The 14,443-nt window shown below is 40.8% G+C and overlaps 1 protein-coding gene across 1 annotated transcript in view; it reads left to right on the top strand.

Annotated features, from left to right (window-relative positions):
* Positions 1-14,443, top strand: part of LOC137973003 (vitellogenin-like) — a 78,765-nt gene that overhangs the window by 3,666 nt on the left and 60,656 nt on the right. The window contains exons 3-9 of the mRNA XM_068819706.1: positions 639-784; positions 3,016-3,291; positions 4,296-4,487; positions 6,010-6,146; positions 7,702-7,745; positions 9,726-9,826; positions 11,883-12,034. Coding sequence (XP_068675807.1) covers positions 639-784; positions 3,016-3,291; positions 4,296-4,487; positions 6,010-6,146; positions 7,702-7,745; positions 9,726-9,826; positions 11,883-12,034 — 1,048 coding nt within the window. The remainder of the gene's footprint in view (positions 1-638; positions 785-3,015; positions 3,292-4,295; positions 4,488-6,009; positions 6,147-7,701; positions 7,746-9,725; positions 9,827-11,882; positions 12,035-14,443) is intronic.

Raw genomic sequence — 14,443 nt, 5'->3', positions numbered from 1 at the left:
TGTGCGTGTCTTGGACCTCGTCATTAGCGGTTTATCAATTGACTGGTTTGTTTCTCCATGGTTCCAATCCACTTAATCCACATCGGATTAAATTTTAAGCCTTTTAACAAATCCGCATTTAATCACAATCTTTGTTTTTCAATTTCCGCCGGTTAATTATTGAGTCACGTGAGGCTGTAAACCGAAAGAGAGATTTATTCTAAAAAAATACATTTTGTTATTCTCATAAAGAAGTGCTTTGGATAACACTTCACTATTTTCAAGAATAAGTGTAGTGTTCATGAAAGGGATATGGACAAGATTGACGTTCCCAATTCGTAGGGTTGAGATTTAAGACTTTTAACAAATTGCAGGTTTACTTAACGACCAAAAATTAAACTGATTAATAAGAAATGCTACTGTTCTGCTCGAACAAAGGAAATCGATCGAAATTGAAAATTGATCCTCTTGCCAGAACCAGTGTGGACCTAAGCATCCGGTTTTAGTTTACCACTCGAAAACGAGCTTCTCTTCTTTTCCTGTTGACAATTCCGACGGGTAGGGTGGGGTGGCACTGTCATTGGACGAACCTACATTTGCCCGAGCAACTCAATCACTTCCTCCTTCTCGTAACAATGCAGTTGTTGAATATCTTCTAGGATACCAGCCGTTAAACACCTACAAGTATCAATATGAGGCTTGCCTGACCAGTGGATTTCCGGACACCGAGCAGCAATACGCAGGATTGAAGATCGTCTGTGATACGGAGTTTTACTTTGGAGGAGACGACTCGGCTTTTCTTAAGGTAAATATGCTAGGGTATCCAAAATCCAATATTTTTATCACGGTCAGTTTTAAACGCAGACTGCAGACAGCAGACCGGGGGTAAAATGCAGACTGAGGTTATAACGTAACTGTTGAACAAGCCCAAACCCATTAGAAATGCTAACAGTTATGCCTAAATATTGTTTTAGGCCTAAGTAGGCCTAATGTTAGCATTTCTTAGGGGTTTGGGCTTTTTCAACAGTTACATTATAACCTCAGTATGCATTTTACCCCTGGTCTGCAGTTCGCGGTCTACATTTTTTATCATACATGAAAACTTCATATAAAGAGGGAGGACTGGGGATAGCGTCCACTTGATCCCCAAACGGGACGGGATTGTAATATCAAGATGGCGGATGTCTTCCCTATGCGATCCTTGCGGAAAAAATGCTTCCCACCGCGATCCTGAAGCATCTTGTTGCGAAAACGGGTAAAAATGATCATATTTTTAAAGTTCTAGCCGTGTATCAGCGTTTTGAACGTGCATTCCGTTCTACATGATGTTTTTAAGAAGCTATAAATCCCCCCAGGTCCTATGGATAAGGTCCAGGTCCCGCATAATTGGTATGTTTCTATTGGTTATCATGGTAGGAATCCTTAGGGAAACTACTGAATACCCTGCCACCATTTTTAGCATTCAGAGGCGTTTTCTGAAGAATGAGACGATGAGATGATTGTTTTACCTTTTTATATGCAAATAAGTGGTGGGTATTTAGCAGTGAAGCTGAACGTGTTTTCAGAGAGTGCCGACAAAAAATCTGCGGCGAAGGAATCTTAGTCCTCCATTGCCCAGGGTTGAATGATAAACGCATGTCCTATTTTTTTCTCCAGTCGTAGCTAATGTAGCCTATTTTTGTTCATGTTCGCTTTCTCGTGCGTAAGGCTTATTTTCATCGAGGAAAACATTGAAAATTCTGATGTTGAGATTGTCAGGTTTTGTCACAGGCAACCCAGTCAACGTAAGGATTTGTAGGGTTTATGTGGGAAACATGAAATGCTGAAAAAAATCGGCTAATCCTAGTTTACAGCAACAAAAGTAAATAAAATAAACTTGTACTTTTATTGCACCTTGTGTCCCAAGTGAGTTAATTTGAGACGTTCTGGGCTAGTTATGAAATTTGCTCCTATTCTTCATTAAAAGAAGACAAGACTGGAGAATCAGAACTTCTGAAGCCAGTGATCATTCCGCGGTCGAGGACGATTTAATCCGAAAAATTGCCTTGATTCGGCCTTTTGTCCACTCTCACATGAAGATTGATAAAAAAAATTATATAGCAAAAAGCCCCAGAGTCCAAAAACAATTTCCACATGCTTAAAGAACAACCCATTTTTCACAAAGGATCCACCACTTTTTCCCGCTTAAAAGAGTGTTTTGGATTCATACGTGACTTGACCGTTGGAGGCAATGGCTTAGCAGTCTGGCCTGGTGACAGTTTCACTTCTCTCTAGGGGTAGGAATCCAAGATCAAACTTCGTCAATCTGGAACTTTCTCTAGTCCTACAAATCATAACATTGACTGTGCATTTGAATTATGAGTTTGGGTTGCTTATTGGTTTTGTCACCTCAGATATTGTACAATCAGTATAATTTATTGTGCCCATCATATCGGCCCTTCAGGGTAGACAGGGTTCCCAGTTTACATTTAAAAAAAAAAAAAACCTCTTAGGGGTTCTCCTCCCCTTAACTCCTTTCACCATTAGGTAGACCTATAAAGCGAGTTTGAAAAAGCAGATTGAACATTTGGGGCCGGTTGTTCAAAGCCTGGTTAGCGCTAACCGTTGGTTAAGAGGTATCAAAACCTATAGGTTTCCATGGTATTTAACGCTGGTTAGCACTAATCATGCTTCGAGCAACCCGGGCTTGGTCGCTAACTAAGTTGAACTCACCTAATTGCTATTAACACTATGCATGTTCTTCTGCCCTTCACATTTTTTTTAATTCGGAGTTTCCTTGGGTAATAAGTGAAGTCTCAGGCAGCTCACTTTAAGGATGTAAAAGAAATAATTCAAACTACATGTAAACAGAACATGGTAAATTATGTTGACTGGTGGATGGCAAACCAGTTGGCTTAATATACCAGACATGTTAAAGTTGAATTTGGGAGCTCCGAAAGAAATTATGCAGCAAGTTCAAATCCCATGCCCCAACTTTTTGATCACATTGCCACTTGAACTTGAACTTGTAAACACGTATTCATGCATTTTTTGCAGATCAAGAATCCTCAACTTTTTGAGGTGAATGGCACATCTGAGAGCTGCAGTTCGGAGTCGCTTAAGATCTCCCCAGTGACAGAGGAACTAGCTCCTTTGCTTGAAAAACCGATCAAATTTCAGTACAGAGATGGCAACGTTAACAGCATCTACTGCAATGATGATGAGCCAGAGTATGTTCTCAACATCAAACGTGGAATCTTGTCCCTTATCAACCACAACTTCACCAGGCCTGAGGAAGATGACGTTGAGCCAAGAATGTATAAGAACTGGGAGGTAATGATTAAAGTAATGGCGGATTTGATGTGAGACTAACACTAGAACTTAATTCACACAATCTGGGGAAAAACGGCCACAATCACCCTGCACCATTTGGAGCAATGCTTGCAGTGAATATTAAGTATTTAGGAGCAGGGATGATGCAGTTGTGAATTCAAAGAAGTCGCTCGCCTCCCACCAATGTGGGCTGGGTTTGATTCTCAGACTCAGTGTCATATGTGGGTTGAGTTTGTTGGTTTTCTACTCTGCACCGAGAGGTTTTTCTCTGGGTGCTCCGGTTTTCCCTTTTCCTCAAAAACCAACATTTGCCTTCATATGTGTTTTTTTGATTTCATTTGATTTCTGTTCCTTGTCCCAACTTAGTGCTCTAACTCTCAATACACTTGACACTTAAATGAAGTTCGTTATCATTATTTTAATTATTGTTATTGACAATGACAATGATGTTGTTCAGAAGAACACCAACCACAATGACAAGGACAGCTACAACACTCAGTGGTGGATCTAGGAATTGAGAGAATCAAAGTATATACACTCTGACTGACAAAAGTCCACACCCCAGTTGTTCAAAGGGTGGATAGGGCTATCCACTGGATAACTCAATTAGTTTTGCTAGTGTTTATCTGCTGGATAGTGATTTGTCCGGTTGATAGCGTTATCCACCTTTTGAACAACCAAGGCCAGACAGTTTAAGTTTCCATTTTGACTTTGTTTTTGTTTTGCATTGATAAAAAATGTTCATGTCAGGTAAACAGTATCTGTTCCTGCAGAGATAGAATACAATAAAAAGCAGATAAATACAGAAAAAAGGAACCAAAATACTCCCCACCCCCCCCCCCCTCGATCTACCCCTGACAGTACTGATGACATTTAATGATGATATAACGGTTCTGTTGACTCACTGTGAAGCGAATGGCTCCAAAATGCCATTAATAATAATTGGATATGGATTTAGCTTATATGGATTTAAAAAAAAAGTTCTCACTCCTTTTCTAATGCAGTATGGGTCGTATGGACTGTGTGAAAACTTGTTCGATGTACAACACCTGACTCTGCCTGAAACAAGCAACATTGGTGAAATGAGGATCTCCAAAATTCTAAACCTGGAAAGCTGCAAAGAAAAACCATATGTCATGGCTAACGGGAACACTGGCATTCGATGCTTGAACAACAGTTGTAACATCATTGATAAGGTAAAGTAAACTTGAATGCTGCTGATGTTTTAATGAGCAGGTACCAAACACAGGTTACAGGTCACAGGTCTTGTTCACAGGTCTCTGTGTTACCAATACAGAAACAAACCTAAACATTCATTACAGCTTTCCTTCGGCCTACATGTAAAAACAACAAAGAATCACTTCAGTGAACTTCAGTGGTCATTGGCAACAAAACTACAGCATTATTTTTTGGTTTTCATTGATGCAACCTCCGTCTTTTAGTGTTTTGAAATTGGACTATGCCCCATTGGTTCATTGTCAATCAAATGCACACACACTCATTGATTAACTTTTTAACCCCCTGTTACATGACATGTCACTAAAGTGTACCTAATTAGTTGCACACATAAGGGAGCCAGGATGGCTTAGTGCAGTTATCAACTGTGCGTTCCACCTCTGCGACCCTGGGTTACAACTCTCCGCTCCGAGGTTCCATGTGGGCTGTCAGTTTCAGTCTATCTCAATCTGACTCCGTGGGTTTTTCTTTTAGTTCTCCAGTTTTCTTTCCCTCATCAAAATCAATTCTCAGTACATCTGGCTGTAGGCGGATACCCTCAATAGGGATAACCTCTGCTATCCTTACCTTTCATTGAATTGAATGAATAAAGCTGGTTTTACTTACAATCAAATTTGACATCCAACACAAAGTGTCCCTTTAATTCTGAGCCTTTGTTGTACCTATTTCCAACAATAAGGTGAGGGTAAAGATTAGCGTTATTTTTAGCTTCTAAGGGTAACTCCAACTGTTTATCCTTACTGGAGGGGCAGTATTTGGGAGGCACTTTTTGATGTTAATTTTCCGTATTCCGAGACACGAGTGATGTTGAATATGGTGAAAAGAGCAAGGGGACACTCCGTGACGTTTATATAGAAATTCCCATGCATCTATTTAGGAGCATTTATGGACATATCTCCATGTTGTCGACAGAAGCTAGCAAGATGTGGTGCTCAGAAACATTACAGAGCAACAGGGTTGATTACCTGGATGTTAACGGCATGACTATCCTGGGGGTGGGGTGGAGGGTAGGGTTGAGGGGAAGGGGTGGGGATAGAGGGTGAAGGGTACTAGACACACGCTAACACCAACCCGGTGTGGCAAACACATCACACATGGGCACAACCATTTCACCCGGTCAATTAGCAGCCATGGACAGCTGTTTCGGCCTTTTGGGCCTCATCAGCATGGCGTAGCTAACATACCAGACTGGGCTAAATGGTTGTGCACATGCATGATGTGTTGGCCACACTGGGCTGCTGTAAGCATGTGTCACCTTGCTTGTATTGTTATAGCTGAAACAACCCAGACCTTTTTTAATGCTAACCTTTAAGGCTTAAACACTAGATAATGACTAGACCTAAGGTTATCATTTTTGTAAAGGTTTTGGTTGTTTCAGCTATAGTACCTCTCACCCCTGGAATAGCCATGCTGGAACATTAACACAATATATGTAGCATCATGAAAATTAATGTGTCGCAATATTATCTGTTTCCTCTTTAGCCCTTGAAGATCTCCATAACTACAGCATGCGATATGTTAGGAAAGGAAAGCAACTTTATGGTTAGGATGTGTGAGACAGTGAGCAACTATGTCTACGCACCAACACAGATGAAGGGCAGTGCAGCAACCATGGTCAAGTAAGTTTCGGTATTATTCACTGTCTATTTGAGCCAACTTGGCTATTTACTTTGAGACTGAATACTTGCAGTTTGATTAACGTAAGTGCAATTAGTCTTGCATGGTTCATTTGCAAAGCTCTTAAATATTTGCTGACATTAAAAGTTCTTGATTAAGCTCTGTCTTGTGATTAGGCTCAGAAGATTAACATCTTCAAGAAATAATAAGTCATTGGGGACTGGAGTGAGGAGTAAGCCAGTGAGCCATGGAGTCATGCAAGTCGTGCAATCCAACACGGCGAGCAATGCGTGTCAACATGCGAGTCACCCAGTTATTGAAAGCTAACCGTTTTAAAATGGGTGCTTAGACTTAAATACTGTTTTCAGTGCTATTTGAAATGGGTGCTTGGACTTGAATGCGAGACTCGCATAGCTGACATGACTCGCTGGCTTGCAGATTATCCAGCCCCGGAGGCTGCTTCAGGAGTGAAAATGAAAGTAAAAAACTTTATTTAAATTTGGTGGTAAAAAAATATGGCCCACTGAAGGCTAGTTGTTTAAAGCAAAATAGTTACAGGTAAAAATAATAATAACACAAAGAGGTCAATACAAATTATAACACCTGGTTACTAATTACAGCATTTCTAAAAGTCTTCAAAATAATATTGCATGAAGTTCTCATTTCATCCAAAGTATCAGCAATGTACTCACATTCTACCTTCTCCTCAGAAACCTAGGGATACTTACTGTAGCCACTAAGAATAAACTACGCTGTTCATCAGCCCATTCAGGAACCAATGCAGTCATCTTAGACAGGGGTTTCAATGACTTCTGAAATAACCGTCCATGATAGCCCATTGAAGTTTATGATAGTATTTTTAGTGAAAATCAAGGCAAACTAGCCGGCGGTGTGAGGCAAAGCAGGCGGCGGTATACCGCCGGTAACCGGCTTCTATTGAAACCTCTGCTTAGACATTAGGGGCTGGAAGCCATTGTTTATAAACCTCCTTCACCCAAGCTGCCTGCATTGGCGAGACAGTACATGTAGCTAATCACAAGATAGAGTAGGTAGTTATTAAGCACAACAATGTCACTCTTAGCAAGGAAATATTTACAGGGAACATAGTTTTGGAGGGATTTGAATGAGTTAAAATTGAACTGGATGAAAACTTATTCCAGAAATAGAAAGAGCATCTTTACTTTTATATTAGTAACCCTGCAAAGTTTCAGCATATCAGGTGTAATATCAGCTGAGAAAAAACGAAAAATGAGAAATTTACAGGCATTTGACTGTATGATTGTAACTGTTATGTTTGTAACTGTTACAATGACAAAAATTAATGTTAATGATGATCAGTAGGAACAAAAATTGAACATGTCAAATTTAATTGTACATAACATATTACCTTTTTCCTTCCAGTACTGGGTAGCTTATAAATACATTTAAATTTACGAAGGAACCTCAATAATTATATTAAGCTTATTATTTAGTGTGATCTCCAAAATGCATGTTAGAATTATTGCTCCATGACTGCCATGTGTGAATAATATTAATTATTTTTCCTCTTGCGATCAGGCAAACCATAAAATTCGTGGATGTTGAATTTGGATCTCAACAGGGTAAGTTGCTGAGACATTTTGTTTTTCTTTGAGTTTAGAGCTAATGCACTCACATTTTAATTGTTGAGTGGCAAGTGGCATGACTATTCCGGGGGTGGGGGGAAGGGGTGAGGGGTGAGGGGAAGGGGGTGGGGGGTTGAGGGGAAGGGGGTGGGGGGTTGAGGGGTTGAGGGGTAGGGGGTGGGGGGTTGAGGGGAAGGGGGTGGGGGTTGAGGGGGAAGGGGGGGTTGAGGGAAAGGGGTGGGGGCTGAGGGTTAGGGGGTGGGGGGTTGAGGGAAAGGGGGTGGGTGGTTGAGGGGTAGGGGGTGGGACGTAGGGGGTGAAGGGTATCTTAGCTGAAACAACCCAAACCTTTACAAAAATGCCAACCCTTAAGGGAGTCAGTCAAATTCTGGTTAACTTTGCCAGTCAAGCTGACAGAGTGCCACAACAGCTTGCGCCAATTACTGTGGCCCCTTTTTTACCCTCCCAACCATGATACACAACAGAAGACAGACCACAACACCGGGAACTACATGCCCTACTATTAGCGACGAGTGTGTGGGTTCTTTTACGTCCCACAGGATTATGAACATTGAAGGGTTGTAAGGCGGGGCCTATGGTTTATCGTCCTTACCCGAGAAGACTAGAGAGTCTAACCATTTACAGATGTCATTACAAAGGCAGCACCCTCTCCTCAGTTATTTAAAGACCCTGAGTGTTGGTCCAGCTGGAGTTGAACTCACGACCTCCCGCGTGACAGCCCGGTGCTCAGCCAACTGAGCCACCGGTGTGCGGTATATACAACAAAATTTAAAACTTTGGGGATATGCAGTGTTTTTTGTTTATTGTGCAAATGCAGGGGTTTATAAAGGGCCTTGCTAGATTGCACCAGGCAAGCTGGAAATGTGGCAAAATGCCCATTAGCAAAGCTTGGATGTCCTCCTGTACTTGGAAAACCTTAAGGAAATCTCTGCTTATGGAAGCTGCATAGTTGAGAATGACGCATTTAAAAGGCAGGTATAAAAGTCGGAGCAGATCAACTCGGATCGCTCATCTCGTATCAACATAAAAAAAAGACAAGGACTCGGGAAATCACCCTAGCGCTAATCTTAAAGCTAACCTTGGTGAAATTTGGGCAAACGTCGAATAGTTTTGGCTTACAAAACCGTTTTTCACTTGATCTGAGGTGAGCGATCTGAGTTGATCCGGTCCGACATTTATACCTGCCTGCATTTAAATGACTAGAAAATTCAATACTTAGTTTAGTGTGTTTGGAGCAAACGAGGTAAAATCGTCCTTCTTTTAGAAGACTTTAGAGTCAAGTATTAAGTACTACATTGTATGTTCCAGCATTTCATCCGTGGAAGTGTTGACTTATTCTACCTTTGATAGAACAGGAATAACAACTCTGACCTTTGATAACACAACAATCTTTATTCTGAAACGTCCGCCACTTCTTCCTGCAACTCACTTACTGACACGGCCCACTGTCACTCACTGACAGTACCTCAGGCTTGAGATACAGTGGTCCCACCAATGGGTTTAATTCAAGATGTCTCTTTAAACTTGTGGTAGGTAATGAACAGGCCTCCCACAACTCTACATAGAGCGGTTTTCAATTGAGTGTCGAAAGTAATTAGCGAATTACTTTAGGTTTGCATTACTTCGCTCAGTGATTGGTTGAAAGTTCTCGCGCCACTTTTTCCACCAATTAGAAGTGAAACCACAACCAATCGTGGCTCGCGCTCGCACATTTTCCCGTGCTTTGTGTCGGCTATGTGTAATTACTTCGAGTTTTGATTGGTTTACTGGATTGTCTCCGTCCTTTTCGATTGGCCAAAGTAATTACTTTGGTTTTGGTTTACGACACTCATTTCAAAAACTGCACTAATACTACTAATATAATTATAATTATATTATAGTTATTGCTTTGTAAAACGTCTCGCCTTATATTGTACTTTTTATAGTTCGTTACATTTTTGTCTATGGCTTCTTTAGATCCAATTGTTGGCGAGGTTCCACACAAATTAAGAATGACAAATGATGATGACAATGACAAACCATTGACCAACAGGCAAAAGACTGAGTATGTGACAAAGGTGAGTGTCTCTTTAATCCGATTCACATAATGGGCCTTATTCACGCGGCGACCATATTGGCAATAGACAATAGATTTCGTATCCCGAGCCTCGAGTTGAAATGTTTGGGAACGAGGTTCCAGTGCGCAAAAACAAAAGTTTTCACTCCCCCTGGACTCAACATGGCTGCCTTGTGATTATAAGGCCTATACTCCTTCATGTTTGTAAGCATCACTTCTGCCCTTTTAAGACTACAGTAACTTCAAACCTTCCGGGGCTACTTTTGCACAATTTTTTCGTTCAGTTGAATTCATCATCATCATCATCATCGTTGTTGCCATCATTATGATCATTGTAACCATCTATATCATCATCAGCATCACCAGCATCATCATCATCGTTGTCATTATCATTGTCAGCAGCCTCATCATCATCATCATCATCATTGTTATCAGCATCAATAGCATCAACATCATCGTTGTCATTATCATTGTCAGCAGCCTCATCATCATCATCATCATCATTGTTATCAGCATCAATAGCATCAACATCATCGTTGTCATTATCATTGTCAGCAGCCTCATCATCATCATCATCATCGTTGTCATTATCATTGTCAGCAGCCTCATCATCATCATCATCATCATTGTTATCAGCATCATCAACATCATCATCATCGTTGTCATTATCATTGTCAGCAGCCTCATCATCATCATCATCATCATTGTTATCAGCATCAATAGCATCAACATCAGCGTTGTCATTATCATCATCAGCCTCACCATCGTCATCATCATTGTCATCTTTTTAATCTTCACCATAATCATCATCATCATCGTCGTAATTATCATTCTTGGCATCACCATCGTGGGCATCATCGTCATTATTATTGCCGTCATCATCATGATCATCGTTACCACAATAATTCTAAATCTGGCTTATAAAGTTTTAAGAATAGTGACAATGATCCCTGACTTTCAGTTCAGGAGTCAATCTGTCTTGGTTGTCTTTGTATCTTAACCTGCTTCAAACCACTTATTTCAGTGGTCAGGCCCTAGTTGTTCAAAAGGTGGATAACGCTATCCACCGGATAAGTCACTATCCACTGGAGAGCGCAATTGGTTTTGCTATGACTTATCCACAAGATGTTGATTTATCCGGCAGATAGCGCTATCCATCGCTCGAAAAAACTGGGGCCTGAAGATTAAATCAAATGAATAGCGGTTCACAGCTCTGATTTCATTGCTTCAAGGACAATGTCGAAGCTCTGTTTTGTTTCCTGTTTCAACACAGAGCAGACAGTTTTGTTGCAAACTCGGTTGGCACAAACATCATATATAGGTTGAATTTTGGTCAAGTTTGTTTTCTTTGAGGTATGCTTAGTAATTATAGAGCAGATGTAATGTTGAGGTTTTTGATGGGAAGAAAAAACGGAGACATTTCGTGATGCCTGCCAAAATTGGCTTGCGTCTCGTTTCGTGCGTTTCTGGACTAATATACATGAAAGAGTTTCAGCGCATTGATTGGCTGAGAGCATGTCAATCAATTCCAAACAGAGTGCAGAAAAGTGAAATTAGTGCAATAAGGTGAAATTTTGATAGCCAATCGAATGTGAGCCCTGGATGGCGCAACTCATGGCGTAATTTTTGCATGATAGACGTGTGTTGCTTCTGCTTAAGTTAACCATAACAAGTTTTTTCACGTATAGTACTAAGCACTAGACTACAAATTGTAGTTGCCCATACTGTAATGTCCCATTTCCGAGTTGCTGCATGCCTCAGTTTCAAAGCGAGTCCTGGCCGGTGCACAACCATTCAAATGGAAATGAGTTGCGTATTCTTATCCAAATCAAACTCGTTTCTCTTACAATAGTTGAGCAGCAAGACTCACTTCGAAAGCGAGACAAACAGCAACTCGGAAATGGCCCATTTTGTGCATATTTGAAAAAAATTACTTGTACTTAGTTATTCAAAATTGCACTCGAAATCATGCGATTACCTATACAGAGAACAGAGTGTTAATTCCTTGGATACTTGTTTTGTTTTGTTTTTGGTTTAACAGTACCTCTCTTTTGCAGATAATCGATCTCATCAAGCTTCTAATCAAGAATGTGAATCAAAAAGAATGGAAAGCCTATAAGTTCACTACTTTGGTGGAGATGTTGCAGAAAGTGGATAGGGGTACTTTGGATGATATCTGGGTCAAGTGCTTGAAAGATGAGCAGCTCAGGTGGGTGCTAGCTTAACCCTTCAACTGGACAAAGTCCATTTGATTTGTCTTTTTGGTTAACCAGAGAACAGTTTGAAGAGTACAAAGTGTATTGTTATATAGGTCAGTTTTTTCCCCCAGCAGGGCGCGCTCTCATTGGCTACTTCGAGGTCACATGACATCTAACAAAAAAACTGTTTCCCGCCAAAAGTCTCTGAGCGGGCAACAGTGCAAAATCTATGACGTCAGATGGTAACAGTGCACTGTTACCCACGAATGTTGACCGACGACCGCCGTTGTTGTTGCCATTGCACGTTTTTCTTTTTGTACTATATAACAAATCACTTAATGACTGGTCCCTCGGGAAACAAAATGAACTGTTTCCCGTGGGACCAGTCATTAAGTGTTTAATGTTTCAAGCAAACTGCCCAAGAGGGCCACCTACAGTATATACTTAATTGACTGCTCACCTCTAGCCGATGAAACAAATTATTGAAATAAACACAGCAATTTTTTTAAGAACTCCAACTGGGAAAAGACAGCGGTTTTCTATTTGCGGGTGTAGGCGACACCTTGAGTGGGCACTTCTCGTAACAATTTTTAAGAAAAGAGGGACTTGTGGATTGAGCACCAGACTAAAAAATAGACCTAAATAACCTGTTCAACTTGTTGAACGTTGTTGAATGAAATTGGTAAGGTAAAGTCTGCTTACGAGCCAAGTGGCCCATTAGGCCGGAGCTTATCCCGGTTTCTGTAACATGAAGTGACTAGGAGCATTTCTACTTCCCCCTGGATGGGGTGCCAGTCCATCGCAGGGTTACCCCCAGCATTAAATTCGCTGGTACCCATTTATACACCTGGGTGGAGAAAAGCACTGTGAGAGTAAAGTGTCTTGCCAAAGAACACAACACAATGTCTCCAGCCAGGGCCTGAACCCGGACCACTCGCTCCGGAGTCGAGCGCACTAATCCCCACCACGCCTCCCACAATGAAATAGAAATGAGTTCTATTCCGTTCAACAAGTTACCACTTGTTGAATGCTGCTAACCAATCGTTTTCCAGTCTTGCGTTCACATGATTTGGAAGGTTCAACGTCAAAACATATATACCAGTTTGAAGGGTTAGATTAGAGCAAGCCTTTCACAAGGCGGTATTGTGCTTCTCATTTGATTTCCCTGATGAATGATAAGTGGTGCTACTAAAGAAAGGAGCTCCTCGAAGGAAGTGTAATTTGAAAACGTTTATGTTTCGAAGTTCCGCCATCACGGTATAATATGCCCCAAACTTTAAGCACACTTCCTAAGTCATTCTCGAGTCCAAATAGCGCGTTTGTTTCTCTTTCTTTGCCGGCGCTTCAGGACTACTGTAACAAAGCCTGCAGTGCACAATAACAACAACCTTTGGTCATTCGCCATTTCCGAAATTCCAAAAGTGGAATGAATTCGTAGTTCTCGTTGAACAAAAGGTGAATGTGTTTATAGTCCTTCAACAAGTTGCATCGTTGTCATTTAACAGGCTGCGATATTTTTTGAGCTACAAACGTTGCACGATGTGGAACCGTATGTCATCAGCTTTAATTGCAAAATAGTACATGTATGTTTGGCTATGCAAGCTCGAAGAGGTCCATCCAGAAATTCTCTTTCTTCGATATTTTAAGCATATATCCAAAATCGAGACTAACCAAGAAAACGTTCCAAAGAAATTAGATCTTCTGGTACCTTATATGTGATCTTTGAAGACCCAAGTCTGCCAAGAATAATGACACTTTCCAGCCAAGTTTATTCGTCATTTGGAAACCCTAAGGGGCGAAAAGGATAATACAGGGTACATGTATTATCTCTAGTTTTATATGACCAACTGAAATGTTCAGAAATTGTTAATGTATTTCTTAAACAATAAAATGTGATCTTGACTAATAGAGTGGTTTTCAATTGAGTGTCGAAAGTAATTAGAGAATTACTTTGGTTTTGCATTTACTTCACTCAGTGATTGGTTTAAAGTTCTCGCGCCACTTTTTCAACCACTCAGAAGAGAAACCAAAACCAATCGTAGCTCGCGCGTGCACATTTTCCCGCGCTTTGTGTCGGCTACGTGTAATTACTTTGAGTTTTTATTGGTTTACTGGATTGTCTCCGTCCTTTTTGATTGGCCAAAGTAAGTACTTTGGTTTTGGGTTTACGACACTCATTTGAAAACCGCTCAATTAAACAGGTCAATAATGATATTTAATAAAAAATTGTCAAGTACTTGTGAAGAATTTAAATTTCGTGGCTGGTATGACGCGGCGTTTCGTCTCGGCCAAGAGACTCATCAGATACTTTTCGAATTCCAGCAAACTCGTTAAGCATCGCGCTCAAAGTCCCGTTCGCGAAGTCAAGATGTTAGCAGTCTGGCCTTCTATCGCAGAAGATAGAATAATGATATTGTTAT

Source organism: Montipora foliosa, chromosome 10, assembly GCF_036669935.1.
Source record: "Montipora foliosa isolate CH-2021 chromosome 10, ASM3666993v2, whole genome shotgun sequence".
Classification (NCBI taxonomy): Eukaryota; Metazoa; Cnidaria; class Anthozoa; order Scleractinia; family Acroporidae; genus Montipora; species Montipora foliosa.
The sequence above is the reverse complement of the archived record's forward strand: the minus strand, read 5'-3'. Positions and strand labels throughout refer to the sequence as shown.